This window comes from Buceros rhinoceros, unplaced genomic scaffold (assembly GCF_000710305.1).
Source record: "Buceros rhinoceros silvestris isolate BGI_N320 unplaced genomic scaffold, ASM71030v1 scaffold3390, whole genome shotgun sequence".
NCBI lineage: Eukaryota > Metazoa > Chordata > Aves > Bucerotiformes > Bucerotidae > Buceros > Buceros rhinoceros.
Genome location: NW_010389030.1, coordinates 71892 through 85504, shown reverse-complemented (window position 1 = coordinate 85504; position 13613 = coordinate 71892). Strand labels below are relative to the sequence as shown.

Sequence of the window (13613 nt, the reverse complement as noted above, 5' to 3'; positions counted from 1 at the left end):
AAAGAGCGGAAAAGGGATAATTTTTAAAACATTTCATAAACTTTTAAGTATCTATCATCTTGGTTTCTAGCTTGCATCTTCAAGACCTTCCTTAGGGAAGTGATCCAAAAGATACTGGCACAAAAGTTGAAAGATTCCCACTAACTTCAGTGCAGTTGAGGCTGGGATGTAAGCCAGGACTCTTCATCCGATAAAGTTTCACAGACCACTGCCACCAACAAGGGCGGTTTCATTAACAGGAAAAAGAGCAAACCTGCGGAGAGGCAGGAGCAGGACATTCTCAGTGGGTTCTCCTGCCTGAGGATCCCCTTAACACTGGACAGACCAAGAGAGTTTTCTTGATGTATTTGGAGCAGAGGACATGATGCACTAAGCTTTCTGTGGCAGAGAGCCACTGAGCAGCATGTCAGCATCTCTCCCGTATTCTAGCTCCTGCTTCATGCAATGAAGTACTGACATACAGGAACCTTAGAAGTGTGTGGATTTCATCTGTAAATCCATAAAATAGTCATATATCAAGTAATACACTTTAACAGCTTTTATGAGCTATTGCTTTTCTCTGTGCCATCTCTCCTCCACTTTGTACTAATTTGTATTCAAAGCTGCAACTCTGAAAGCTTCTCTGAAACTTCCCAAGAGATCTATCACACCTTGCCTGTTTTCCCAGGTTTCTAAAATTAATTTAGATCAATTATTTAATATATTCAATCACTTTCTTTAAACCATTACTGCAGATATAGCCGATTATTCAACATAAAATACAGCCAGACCATTTAATCACAACCAGAAATGTAATTTATCATCAGATTCAATTAGAACCCATTGTAGTCAGTGGCAAAAGTTCCTTGAGTAAGGAAGAAGGCTTTGATTTACAGTGTCAGGAATAATGTATGGTAATGGAGAAGGCTGGAATACATACGGGATTCCAATTTCAAACAGGTTATTTTGAATCAGTTGTTTTCCAAGCATGATGATGCTCAGCTGAATACAGAGTTCCATCAGACAGCCTCCTGGAGCACACTGTAGTTAAACAAAACCAAAGAGTGTGAAGGGAGTATGAGAATTAATGTAAAAGTACCTACCTGGAAGAGCTACCGATGTCTTTATGTGCCCACCACCCAACCACCAATTTGTGCGGAAGCACAGAGTTTGTCAATCGCTGCAATTCTATCCTTGACAATGTGTTTCATCTCCACCTATAAAACTGCATTATGGAAAATATGCAGAGCTCAGAAATAACTTCCTGTACCCTGGGGCTACCATATTTCCTTTTAATATATTTACTATATAATCAGTGTAATAAACATAATGCAGTAACACCAATACTCTTCCAAACCGATGTCTTCCATGGGGCGGGTGGGAAGAAAATCTTAAAGTCTTAAATCTTGCAAAGAATTACGTATAAGCTTTATTGTAAAATCTTGAGTATTCTATTGATTTTCAAGTGAATACCCTCAACAATTAAGAGGGATTTTGAAAAAACAAAGAAAAAAGTTTACAGGTTTAGCACAAAATGGCTATAACTTTAAAGGCTGTTAAAATTGCTAGGGTTCTAGTGAGCTACAGAATGGGAAAGCAGATTGAAGTTCTCACTCTGCCACAGGTTTCCTCTGGGCCTTGGTCAAATAATTTAATCTGTTTGTTCCTTAGTGCCCAGTTGTAAAACGTGGAAATGGTGAAGCTCCACCTAAGAAAGACTGCAAAGTACTCAAAACTGTAGAATGAGAGAACATACAGGTGCCTCAGAGTGAAAATTTGGGTTTTGTCTACTTATGTTGAAGATTGTTCTTGTTCTAACATGTTTTCTGGTTTTCCCTTATTGTCTAGACTCCACTGAAATACACTGTACACATATTTCTTTTTGTTAAGTATTTTTTGTTTGAATTTCAGATGTACTTACCTCTTCCATTCGATAGCCATCAAACACATATACATAGTGACCGGGACGGCCAACAAATCTGAAAGCAATAACAACACGTGAAATAATATAAAAATGGGGGGAAAGTTAATTTTAACAACGTAATTGTTCATTCATGTTAGCTGAAATATTTCAGAACTAGCTACTTCAACATGAATTTTAAAAGATTTGACAACTACTCAACTTTATATAAAAGTATTTTAATGTAGGGGGCCTCTACAAGTGTTTTTCTACTACATTTTGATGAAATAATTGTAATAAAATATTTTTCTTTGCTAAAAAATGATAATAAAGATCTCCCTTCCTTGATTAGAGATCACAAACTAAACTGGGAACACGTATACTAGCTCCCATTTTCTTGCGAGTAATGGCCTGAATGGAACAATTACATATCTACACACAATCAAAGCTCTTCTCATTACACAGGGAAAAGCAATGATGAGATTGACTTTATTATCACCATACAACACACACGAGAAAGGAATTGGTATTTTTAAATTAATGTCTTACAATATTTACAACTGATGGCAAAATGTATCGTCAATTTTTAAATCAATGATGCTGAATAGGATTAGTTAGGAGTATAGATTAACAAATTTTACAGTCCCCAAAGGGAACAGAAAAATTCTATGAAACAGAATCCAGTTTTAAACATTTTTGCCAAAGTTTTAGCAAACAATTATTTTAAGCTTCCCGTTCAAAAGCATGTGTTACATTGTGGATAACTGGTTCCCAAAAGACACTGATCCCGGACCCATAGGAAGTCACACTTATTTAGCAGGACAGCTGAATTAGCCTTTTGGTCAATCAGTTCATTTGCCAAAACCTGCAACTTCCATTGACTATAACTATTTCTTAATTTAACTTGATACAGGCAAATAGCGCAAAATGTTGAGAAAGTGATAAAGTAGTTCCACAATTTTAAATGAAACAGGAAAATATTTCTTTGCTAAATGATGATTCAAGAAAAATTTGCTGAAATGTGGAAAGTGAAGACCTGTAAGCAATACCAGTCAATTATAAACACAACACCAATTTTTAACTAACGGGAATTATTTTTGGAGGTGTGGGTTATACTTATTTTAGAAAGAAAACTAAAATGATTCCATTTCAGAACAGTATACTCCACATCTTGCCCTACTATTCAAAAACAAGCTTTAGATAACTCTGTTTATGATATTTTTTAGCAGCTGCTGAAAATGGACAGTCTTAGGACCCAGTCTTAGGTAGGTAGCCCTTTGTCCCTATTTTTAAGCACAGATCCACTAAGACAGACATAGAAGGACGCACGCACAAGTATCTATATGCATAAACAACTGTATGTAAAGGACATTTATCCTACCTTCCCTTAAAAAAGGCAACATAAAAAATTGGTGCATAAGAATTCACAAACTTCAATAGGAATGCCTTCAAAATCAGTCTCTCCTCAAAGGTTTTCTCTGTTTTTGGTATCTCTGCAGTGAAAAAAAAAAAAGTAAACCACAGAAATTAATTGGTAAATATATAAACATCCCTGATAACCACAAATATATAAGCAAACCAAACTTTGAGCCTGTACTGTTTTTTCTTTCATACTTTTAATTTGTATTAATACACAATCTTTAACTTGTACCAGTGCTCTCTCACTTACTCCTGACTTTCAGAGTCTTTCCAAATGTCCAGAGAGAAATTGCAGATTCTTTGATAGAAATACTAATAATGACAACATAATGAAATTGATTCTCTGATAGGGCTCTGACGGCTTATGTCAAATTCATGGCTGTCCATCCAATACAATGGTGGCAAAAACCCCAAGAGATCCTGAAACCTCAGTCAGGACATGACAACACATTAATTCTTTTGCAGTCTCTTCCATTGTCTTGGTGAGGTCCAGGCAGACCACACCACCTTCCTCTGCTTCAGACCGCATCTGAGAAATCTTAGCACAGACCTCCTCTGTAATTTACTCTGATATCTAGTGCATTATTATATAATATCACTAAATATATTTTATTAACTTAATGTATATATTAAATAGATAGAAATTACTACCATATATTTACATAGTTCTCCTACTAGCTATCTGGACTTTGATGCAAAAAATAATTGGGTTTCAATATTCAGTTGCACAAAAATAAAGCAGTATAAATGGCTTTAATGTAAATAAGCTTATACATATTAACATACATAATTAAATCAGTTACACAATGAAAAAACCCAAAGCATTAATATTCTCAATTCAAAGACCCACAGAATCACAGAATATTTTGGGTTGGAAAGGACCTTTAAAGGTCATGTAGTCTAACTCCCCCTGCAGTGAGCAGGGACATTTTCAGCTAGATCAGGTTGCTCAGAGCCTTGTCCAGCCTGATCTTGAATGTTTCCAAGGATGGAACATCTACCACCTCTCTGGGCACATGGTTCCAGTGTTTCACCACCCTCATTACAAAAAAATCTTTTTTTAATCCAGAAAAAAACACTTTAGAAGCCTTATTATCTTTGTGTGGGCAAGCCTTTTTCTTCTATAATGAGACTGTTAAAGTGCTTAAAGTAAAGACTAAGTACTTTTCTGAATAGGGCAGTAAGTGAATTGTTAATTGCCCTGCAATGTAAATGCATATTTTTGCTGATGCTTCTCTATTCATGATATATATTCTACATTTGCAGACTTCTTTAGAAAACTTGTGAAAATGCATCTTAAATATTTTCAGTATTCATTACTCTGTTCCCGTATTTATTTCCAATTTCTGTAGCAATTTTCTACCAACAGAACACCTAAGACAGAAGCTCTTCAAATTGACAGTAGGATCCTCTTTTAGAGATTCTATATGAGTTAAATTCTGGCACTGCCATGCTCATTCTGTGCTGCTAACTAATGTGAGAGCAGATAATTTTATTGTGGCTTGTTCTTGACTGAATTTCTGTGGCACAAAGTGTGAAATAATAAGGTAGTTTCAGAATTCTGGCTTTAAGCACTTCATTAAAAATACTGTTTTACAGTTATGTTTTGGGGCACAGTTTAGGTGTTTTCATTGCTTTGGTTTTGTTTGTTTTTTCTTAAAAAAAAAGAAGCATGGTGTTTATTTGAGCAACTAAACAGTTAAACTCTCATGAGTCCCCACTGCCCAGCTTTATTTTTCATTCTTTCAACCGTGTTTTCATAAAAAGTCAATATACAATCTGGGAAGCCCTAAGCCATCATGCACCTATAATACAGAAAAGCTTAATACAACCTTCAGACAATTTGCACAATTTGTAGATGATCCCGTATGCTGGGCAGATCCTCAGGACAACAGTAAAATCGAGTAACAGAACTGCAGCTATCAATGTGAGGGAGAAGAATACCGGCCTTTGCCTTATGGATAACCCCCACAAAGATGAGCTCAGTCTCTGAATGAAAATTTGCACACCATATATGGTTCCAGAGACTCACTCAGCACTTCACTCCCTCCCCACAGTCAGATATACTACACCATAACAATAGAGGCATGCATAGAATTTGTCCTCTAGCTAGTGGAGTCTGCTGCCCGAGAAATGTATACAAGAGATGCATTATTAACAAAGAAAAGTTTAGGAAAAAAAAAAAAGATGGTACATTCATAATATATGGTTGGTTGTACAGCATGTTACGCCAAAACTGTGCATCTGAAACTTTGCAGGTAGAGAATGAGCTGAGATATCTGGGCATGGACCTTAGCTCACTGAAGGAATTGGTGCCTTTATAAGGCAAAAACTCAAGAAGTTTTGATATTGTTCCCATTTTACTAGCTTTTCTTTGGCCCAGGTGAAGTTACAAGAGAGCAAATGAGTTGTAAATCAAGTCTGACACCACCTGATTACTGAAGATGACATATTCAATCGGAGAATATCAGGATATAGTCTGCACTTTTGCTGGTCTGATCAGTGGTAACGGAGCATCAGTGACCTACGTTGCTGAATCTGCTAGAGGTGCGTCTGCACTTTTGCTGGTCTGATCAGTGGTAAGGGAGCATCAGTGACCTACGTTGCTGAATCCGCTAGAGGTGTGTGGAGTCCTAATGTATCTTGTATGAGCTCTCTGTATTGATTACAACAACACTACTACTTTTTTCCCCCAAGCACTGATTCAGCAGCCATTGAGGCAGATGCATCATTTTGACTGCACTTTTGCTGGTCTGATCAGTGGTAAGGGAGCATCAGTGACCTACGTTGCTGAATCCGCTAGAGGTGTGTGGAGTCCTAATGTATCTTGTATGAGCTCTCTGTATTGATTACAACAACACTACTACTTTTTTCCCCCAAGCACTGATTCAGCAGCCATTGAGGCAGATGCATTACTTTGGTCCTACAAAGCATTCTTTAATTGCTGTCAGTGGTACTATTCTTGTGATTACAGATGTACTCTAATTTTTCACTTGAGCAAAGACTGAAGTGCTTGGGCTTGGAATACAAACTTATGCTGTGAAGGTTGTTCCTCTAGCCCAACAAAAGCGTTCCTCAGCTTGTTGATTAGCTGCAGCATGAAAAGAGAATTGAGCATGTTTTGGTCTGCTCAGCAAAATGAAAGTTTGCAAGTTAAGGAGCATTTAGCAGCATGAATGGATTGCAACTGATTTTTATTTTGAGTACAGTTGGCATCTGAGCCTAGTGCTGGAGAAAGCTGCCTGAATAAACTTTCTAACTCCTGCAACTTGTATCACTAGACATTACTCAGACTGGAACCTTCCTAAACAAAACATCTGATGGCTAATTAGGAATGTTACCTAAATAAAGGTAGCAGGATTGTAATTAAATGTAAAGTGGCAGGGGGAGAATAATCAGCAAGTAAGAAATGCTTTTTCTTTCACAGTTCTAAATGAGGCATTTTCCTTCAGTGCTTCCCCCTGAGAGGCAATGGCAGCAGTTTTTACTTCCCAACTTTTGCCTAGAGACTGACAGAGAGGAAAAATTCACCTTCACCTCTAGCTCTTCCTACTCTTTCCGCTCAGCAGAGTCATGCCTTAGCAGCTGTGCCCTGTCTTACCTGAGCATATGCAGTGGACAGAATAGATCAGGTCACACACAGTTAGCAGCTTGTCAGTTATATGAAAGCTGAAGATCTGGGTGTAGTTTTGGCCTGGACAGTAAGACTGAACTTCTGTGTGCCACTAGAACAGTTCATTTGTGTAAGCCTGCTACATTCTGCCCAAAGCTGGTTCCAAATAGAAACAAACAAATTAACCCCATATGGTGGCATTTTGTGAAAATGAAATGCCTTGTCTTCATTTCTTTCAAATACTTTACAAATTTAATCTAAACTATCAGGCTATCCTTGTAGGTAAAACCACAGGAATGTATTTCAAAAAATTGGGATTAGTCCTCTATTATGGCAACCACAAGACTTCAGTTTATGGTGTTCTTCAGAAATGAGGCTAAACCAGACATTTTTCACTTGTGACTTAGAAAGTGTCTTAAGAAAGTGAGAATAAGAAGCAAAATTCTTCAGAATTCTTAAAGTTTTAACCAAAAGTCTGCTAGTTCCAGCCAGCTTCACGTCACTGTAGATTTCACAGGGAGAGAATTTGCAATTTTGAATGATTGAGTCAAGATCCAATTATCAAAAAGTTTCTAATTTGGGTATCTAAATGAGTTTAGATACCCAAAATTGACAGGTTGCTATAGTTCAAGGCATCTGTGGTTGCTGATTGATTTTCAATGTTTTGTGTTCCTAGACTTTGAAGCATATAGAATTAGAAGTGGTGTATAAAAATGTGGGGAAACAATACTTAATGACGGCTATAAGAATCTCATGTTGGGGCCCTATCAGCAAACGTCTTTGGTCTCATTTATACATAAAACAAAACCTGAGCCTAAACCCCTGTGGTGACTCTCCTTTAAAAAATGTAAATACATTGTTAAGCTTGTAACAATATGACAACATTTAAAAAAACCCATAAATTATCCAACATCTCAGTGAAATAGATATTGTTATTAAAAAAATCCAGCTCAAACATGTCCCTATAATGTCCAAAAAGTCCCTTGAGTGGTAAGGACCTGGTAAAAATCCTATCAGCAACATAATATGGTAAGCATTTGCTAGTGTAGCTTTGCCAGAGCAAGTAACGCTTGAACAAACCAGTGACTTTCAGTAAACCAAGCTCCTAGAGGTGAAGATATATATCAAAATAGGTACCAGCTCAAAAATTCTCAAGCAGCACTGGTTAAGTGGGTCTTGGCCCAGAGCCAGAGCAATGCAGAAATACCAGCTGAGATCCTGGAAATAGCACAGCCGTGTTAACATGGCATAATAGCCAGGCCGATTAGTCCCATCACTGGCACACTGCGTGTGACGGCTTAGACCGCTAGTTCACAGAGGCATGTCTGAGCGTTGTACCCCATAGGCCTGAGTATTTTCACTGGCACTCTTCAGTGAGGAATATTCCCACTAGAATCTCCTTGCATACTCTCATGTCAACGCATGTAAAGTACTAATGAGGAATGTGGTAAGATAGTTTTACCAATTTCTGTCAGCCATTTGGCAACAGCTCCATAGATTTCGTCAAGTATAAGTATCACAACGAGGTTAATGATGACAGCAGTTGCGGTCACAGTCACTCGAACGTTTGACCTGGTTGTCTCATTTGTGCTGAATGACAAAGCTGCTGCTGTTGTGATTCGGTACACAATCACACCAAACACTGCTGAAAACGTCAGCATAATCTGCAAAGAAATGTACAGACAGATTAGTTGAAGTTCGATACTAGCATTTAAACTGAAGCTTTGACTGATATATTGGGTTTGCTCTATAAATTGGCATTGTATGGTTATTTCTTAGAGCAACAATAATACTGGGATAAAAAAATTAAAATGTGAATATTCAAAACTCTCAGTCAGGGACATAGTGAAGAAAATGGATGCAGAGGTCTGAACTGGCACATGAGTTCCTAAAGATGTGCATGTTCTCTTTGATTAAAGTTCCACATATTGTTCATGCAGTACTGGCAAACTCTGGTAGTTCAGATTCAAAAGCAGGTAGAAGAAGGTCTTTTATCTAGCAAACGATTCAGGTGGCTTGGACTGAAGGGCCTACGTGTATGTGCAGTCAAGTAAAAAGGCCTTACTAGCTGAAATGGGTTCACTTCTGCACAGCAGAAGTGGCACCTTACTCTCCAGTGAGGTGCCACTCCCCAGCTGTGTTCGCTCAACTTCTGCAACAAATTGAAAAAATAAAATAAGTATTTCCTTTGTTATTATTATTTTCAGATTGCCCTAAATAGGGTAAGTGGGACTTTGAATTACATTTCTGTTCCTGAAATCAGTTAGTATCCTGACATCCTTCATGGGCTGGCTTTGAACCTTGAGATGTGGAAAGTCAGCCCTGCTACTTAAGGCCAAATTCCCACAAGAAGCATTTGAGTTTCACAGGGCTGTGGTATTCTGGTTTCAAAAAACAAAAACAAAAACCCACTCCACAATAAAAAAAGTCAATAAAATAACAAGAAAAAAACCAGCAAATTTTTATAGCCATGGCAGGAAAAGGGGAGAGGGTACATTTTTCTCTTTCATTTTTGCCTTTGGCAAGAATTCCAATGTACATTCATTATTTTAGGTAAAACATCTTGAGATCCTCAGATGAAAGAGACTACCTAAATGCAAAAGATTAGACTACTGCAATTATTTCAATGGGCCTAAGGGCCCTCATTCACAATGCAAGTTTAAGGAAATTTAACGGTTCATTTTAATGTCCCAGCAATAGTTTATTGAATTCCTGCATACAGAGGAAGGTTGTCTTATGAAAAAGTGCTAGTGCAAAAGAACCAGAACAAGAATCAGAGCTATATTAAAGGTTGAAGATTAAACCGGCACATTTAGCTTTAATGGAGAACTAGTAAATATACTAAAAAATAACAAGTCGGAGAAACTCCTGGACATATCAGATGAAATTCATTAATATTTTTCTGAGAAAATAGTAATAAAATGTTAGATCTAGTAATACATCTAATTTTGACTTTTTAAAGAAAAGTTTCATTACTTTTAAATGAAATGTAAGTGAATTATGAGCTTTTGCTTCATACTAATATTTTTAATTCAAATACTGGTCTAAAGAAAAAAGTCTAAGCCTAAAACACGAATGAAAACATAAAACATGAATGAAAATGTTTCAAATAACATAAAATATTATTTCCTTTCCTTTTGTAGTTTTCATTGTGTGGAGAAAACCGTTCTAATTTTTCTGCCTGTTTTTATCTTTTTCTTTTTAATTTACCTACCAAGCATGCAGACAAAAAACCTTATTTATGTTAAACTATCGGCTCAGCTCTTGCTATGACAAAAGTTGTGCAGGAAAACAAAGATCAGAACTTTCGTAAAACTTGTCTGTTGCAGAAGTGATCACTACAGTACTGAGTAACATCCCCAGTATGGAGAGAAAACAAAAAAGCACCTCCTGGCAGTAATCCAGTTTATCTTCCACCTCTGCAGATACCTTAAACTCTTTTTCTTGGTTTGGGTCACAGATTCATTCCTCTTAATCACCTTCCAAATACTCCTTTTCTTTTCCTTGTGGATTTCTTTGAAATTTTTACTATGATGGTGGACAAGGAAAATCAGCAAAGTAAAATTCATGTATCATTCTGGAGATGATGAGCTCTCTGGGCCTCCATAAACACCTATTTTTATCACAAGCTTCCACTTAGAAATGATATCTTAACAGTACAGGAAAAGGAGTCATCAATGACAGTAATCACTAAACAGAGAAAAAGGAAATTTTAAGTCACAGAAGTTGAAGAGCAAACTCTTAAACCTGATCAAAGGATTTAATGGATCCATAGCAATGAGAAAGATTATTGGAGAATGAGATACTATCAGAGGCTTGTGCTCTTGCAGCCTTTTCAGTTCATACAGTGCCATAGCAAGGTGCACAAGTTACCCCCCAAAAATCTATTTTTTTTTGTCTAAAGAACGAAGATAGTGATTTTGTAAAAGCACTAGGGCTTCAGAAACTCCTCGGTTGCCCATCTGTTTTTAAACATCTGCTTAGACACAGATGGAAAAACACTCCTCTAGGAGTCTTCATTATGTGTGCATCCAGCAATAAGAAAAAATTGAGTAGGGCTTGTAGAACTGCACAGTAACTGAGAGCATAGTTCTAACTCCCCAGACAGTTGCTGACAGGGAGTGGTTCCTGTATCTTCACAGCATTTCTCCTGTTCCTTTTAATAACTCTTTTGCCCAAATTCCAGATCGGATGGTCACCTTTCATTCAGGTGCTTACTTTGGGTTTTGTTGTCATTGTCAACTTTTCATCTGGCTGGTTTTATCCCCTACAATGGCAGACAGAGTTTCTTCATTGACTATCTGAACTAATCTGTCAAGGACTGAATTGCTTAGAAACAGATGTGAAAATTGGCTGCAGAAGAGGTCACCTACTGAGCCTGGTATGAATGAAGACAAAGGGGAAAGCATACTAGATCTGAGAAGGAAGCTATAAAACCTCGTGGGCTAGACTGATACACTCATCCAAGTAGGATAACAATTTAATGTCCAAATAGTTCCTTGGCTCCCCTGTGGGGCTATTACAGAATCAAGTATTATGCCATGTGAATAAGAATAGGGCAATAGAGTCCAAAAGAAGGAACAGGCTGAACTCTTGTACCATGATACTAATCGGTTTTCTTCCTTCCTCTGATGGAGCCAAACCCAACGAACCCAAAGAAAGGCTCCAGTGATGCCATTGCTCCATGCCGTCCTGCTCTCTTCTGGTGGCTAGCAACATTTTCATCACATACTTGGAAATCCTTGTCGCAACATGTACCTTCTAAATGTGGAGTTCCTAAGCCGTGACATATGTTATTGCTAATCACACATAAGGCAAACTTGTATGTGCCCAGCTAAGCCTAGACCTCCTGCCACCACTGGTCTTACTGGGAAAAAATAAGAACTTCTGTCCTCAAATACCTGCAAAAGATATTGTTTCAATCAAGATTGGGTCTTCAGACTCCTCTGTAGTCAAGTGAGGCTTTGTATACAACAAAAGAGCTGCGATCAGATTTTAAAGAATCTGTAAATGTGTAAAATGATCCTTGGGATTGTTTGGTGCTGTAAAACACCAAGACTGAATCAAGAAGAAGAACCAAATCCAACTTTTTTTTCAACCCACACTTTTAAAGAAACAAACACCATAACCTAGCTTAATAAAGATGGAAGAAAAGCCAGGAAGAAAGAAATACAACAGGATTCTTGAAAGAGGATTCACAAAAGTGATGTACATGAAACATGCAATTGAAAGAGAACAGATTTTACAATAACAACACGGTTTGCGGCTTCAAGAATCAAGGGAAATTATGGTATATAAAGCCGGGGGAAGGATGAACAGAACATATGAGCATCATTCTATAGAAATGTAGACACCTTTATGGAAAATATCTATGTTCTGCCTTTGTGCCACTGACCCTTGAGCCTGGAAAATGTGGTGTTAAGGATTCAACAATCAGTGTTGCAGCACTAGAACTGCAGCATTTCTGTGCGCCTATCTGTGTCTGAGTCCCCTATGTCTGTGTGCTGTGTATGTTCACTCGCACAAGTCGATTCAAGATTTCCTTAGCTATTACGTACATAGTGCTTACAACTAAAATACTAGTCTGTATGAAAAATAATAACAGAGGTAGATAAGACCAATTCAGTTTCCTCAGTGCAATTCTATTGCACAGGCTGACAGCAAATGTTAGTCTGGTGTTTCCAATTCCTGTTTAACTAATCCAGCAGAAAAGGAAGAAAAAAAAACCCTAAACATTACGTAAAGAGTAGATTGTAATCTCCACATGGGAAAGCAGAGCTGGCTCCCCCTCATCAAGAGCTGACTTGAATTTCATGCATGGTTTGTAAGTTGTCACCTGTAGGTGCTTACATCTTACCAATGTTCACAGTATGCTGAAAAAAACATTGTAGCCACTTCTCTAAAGGTGAAAGCCAGCAGAGTTTTACTAGTCACTAACAGAAGTTGAAGAATCCAAGCTTTATCTTTATAAATTTACATTTATAAATCTCTCTGAGATATTGTGGTAAGCAGGGAGTGTAATACATAGGCTGTGACTCAGGAAAGCACTATAAGCTTATGCTTAGGAGAGATTTAAATACGTGGTTAAAGTCAAGAGCACCTTGTCTGCAAAAGAATGAATTGTTAAAGCTAAATCAGGACTATATGCTTAGTCACACTCAGTATACTCTGCTTTAAGCAAAGTCCCAAGTGATGCCAATTAGAGGTTCTGTCTAAAAAGCAATTGCTTGGCATGGCCTCAGGACAGCAAACTCCCTCAATATGTTGCAAGTACATACATGAATATATTTCAATGATAGGTACAGAAAATATACTTAATATACAATACATATATCTTCATAAATGGATATACATGTATTTATAAAAATGCAGACAATAACTTCAGTGTGAATATAAAATTATTTTGATTGTCAGAAAAGGAAATTAAATCTTCGCAGGGTATCTGTTGCAGTATATGTAAATTCCAGTGAATTAGAAATACATTTAGCCATTCCAGAATAATTTAGTCCCTAAGTAAATTTCCCATGTCAAATGCCCTCGTGGTGTCAACTGGCATTTTTTACTTGCTTTAGGTGTTGTCATCTTGCTTGTCATTGCCATTTTTTACTTGCTTTAGATGTTAATACATGCTTTCATTCAGTAATTTCTTTAACCAGGGGGATAACAGGATCCTCTGCAATGTAGTTTAAGGTTTATTATCCA

The 13613-nt window shown here is 37.3% G+C and overlaps 1 protein-coding gene across 1 annotated transcript in view; it reads right to left on the bottom strand.

Annotated features, from left to right (window-relative positions):
* ANO2 (anoctamin 2, calcium activated chloride channel) overlaps positions 1-13613 on the bottom strand; it is a gene marked incomplete at its 5' end in the record, with an annotated part of 115618 nt that overhangs the window by 32328 nt on the left and 69677 nt on the right. Inside the window, 4 exons of the mRNA XM_010132534.1 lie at positions 920-1020; positions 1901-1958; positions 3261-3372; positions 8374-8575. Of these exons, the coding sequence (XP_010130836.1) occupies positions 920-1020; positions 1901-1958; positions 3261-3372; positions 8374-8575 (473 nt within the window). The remainder of the gene's footprint in view (positions 1-919; positions 1021-1900; positions 1959-3260; positions 3373-8373; positions 8576-13613) is intronic.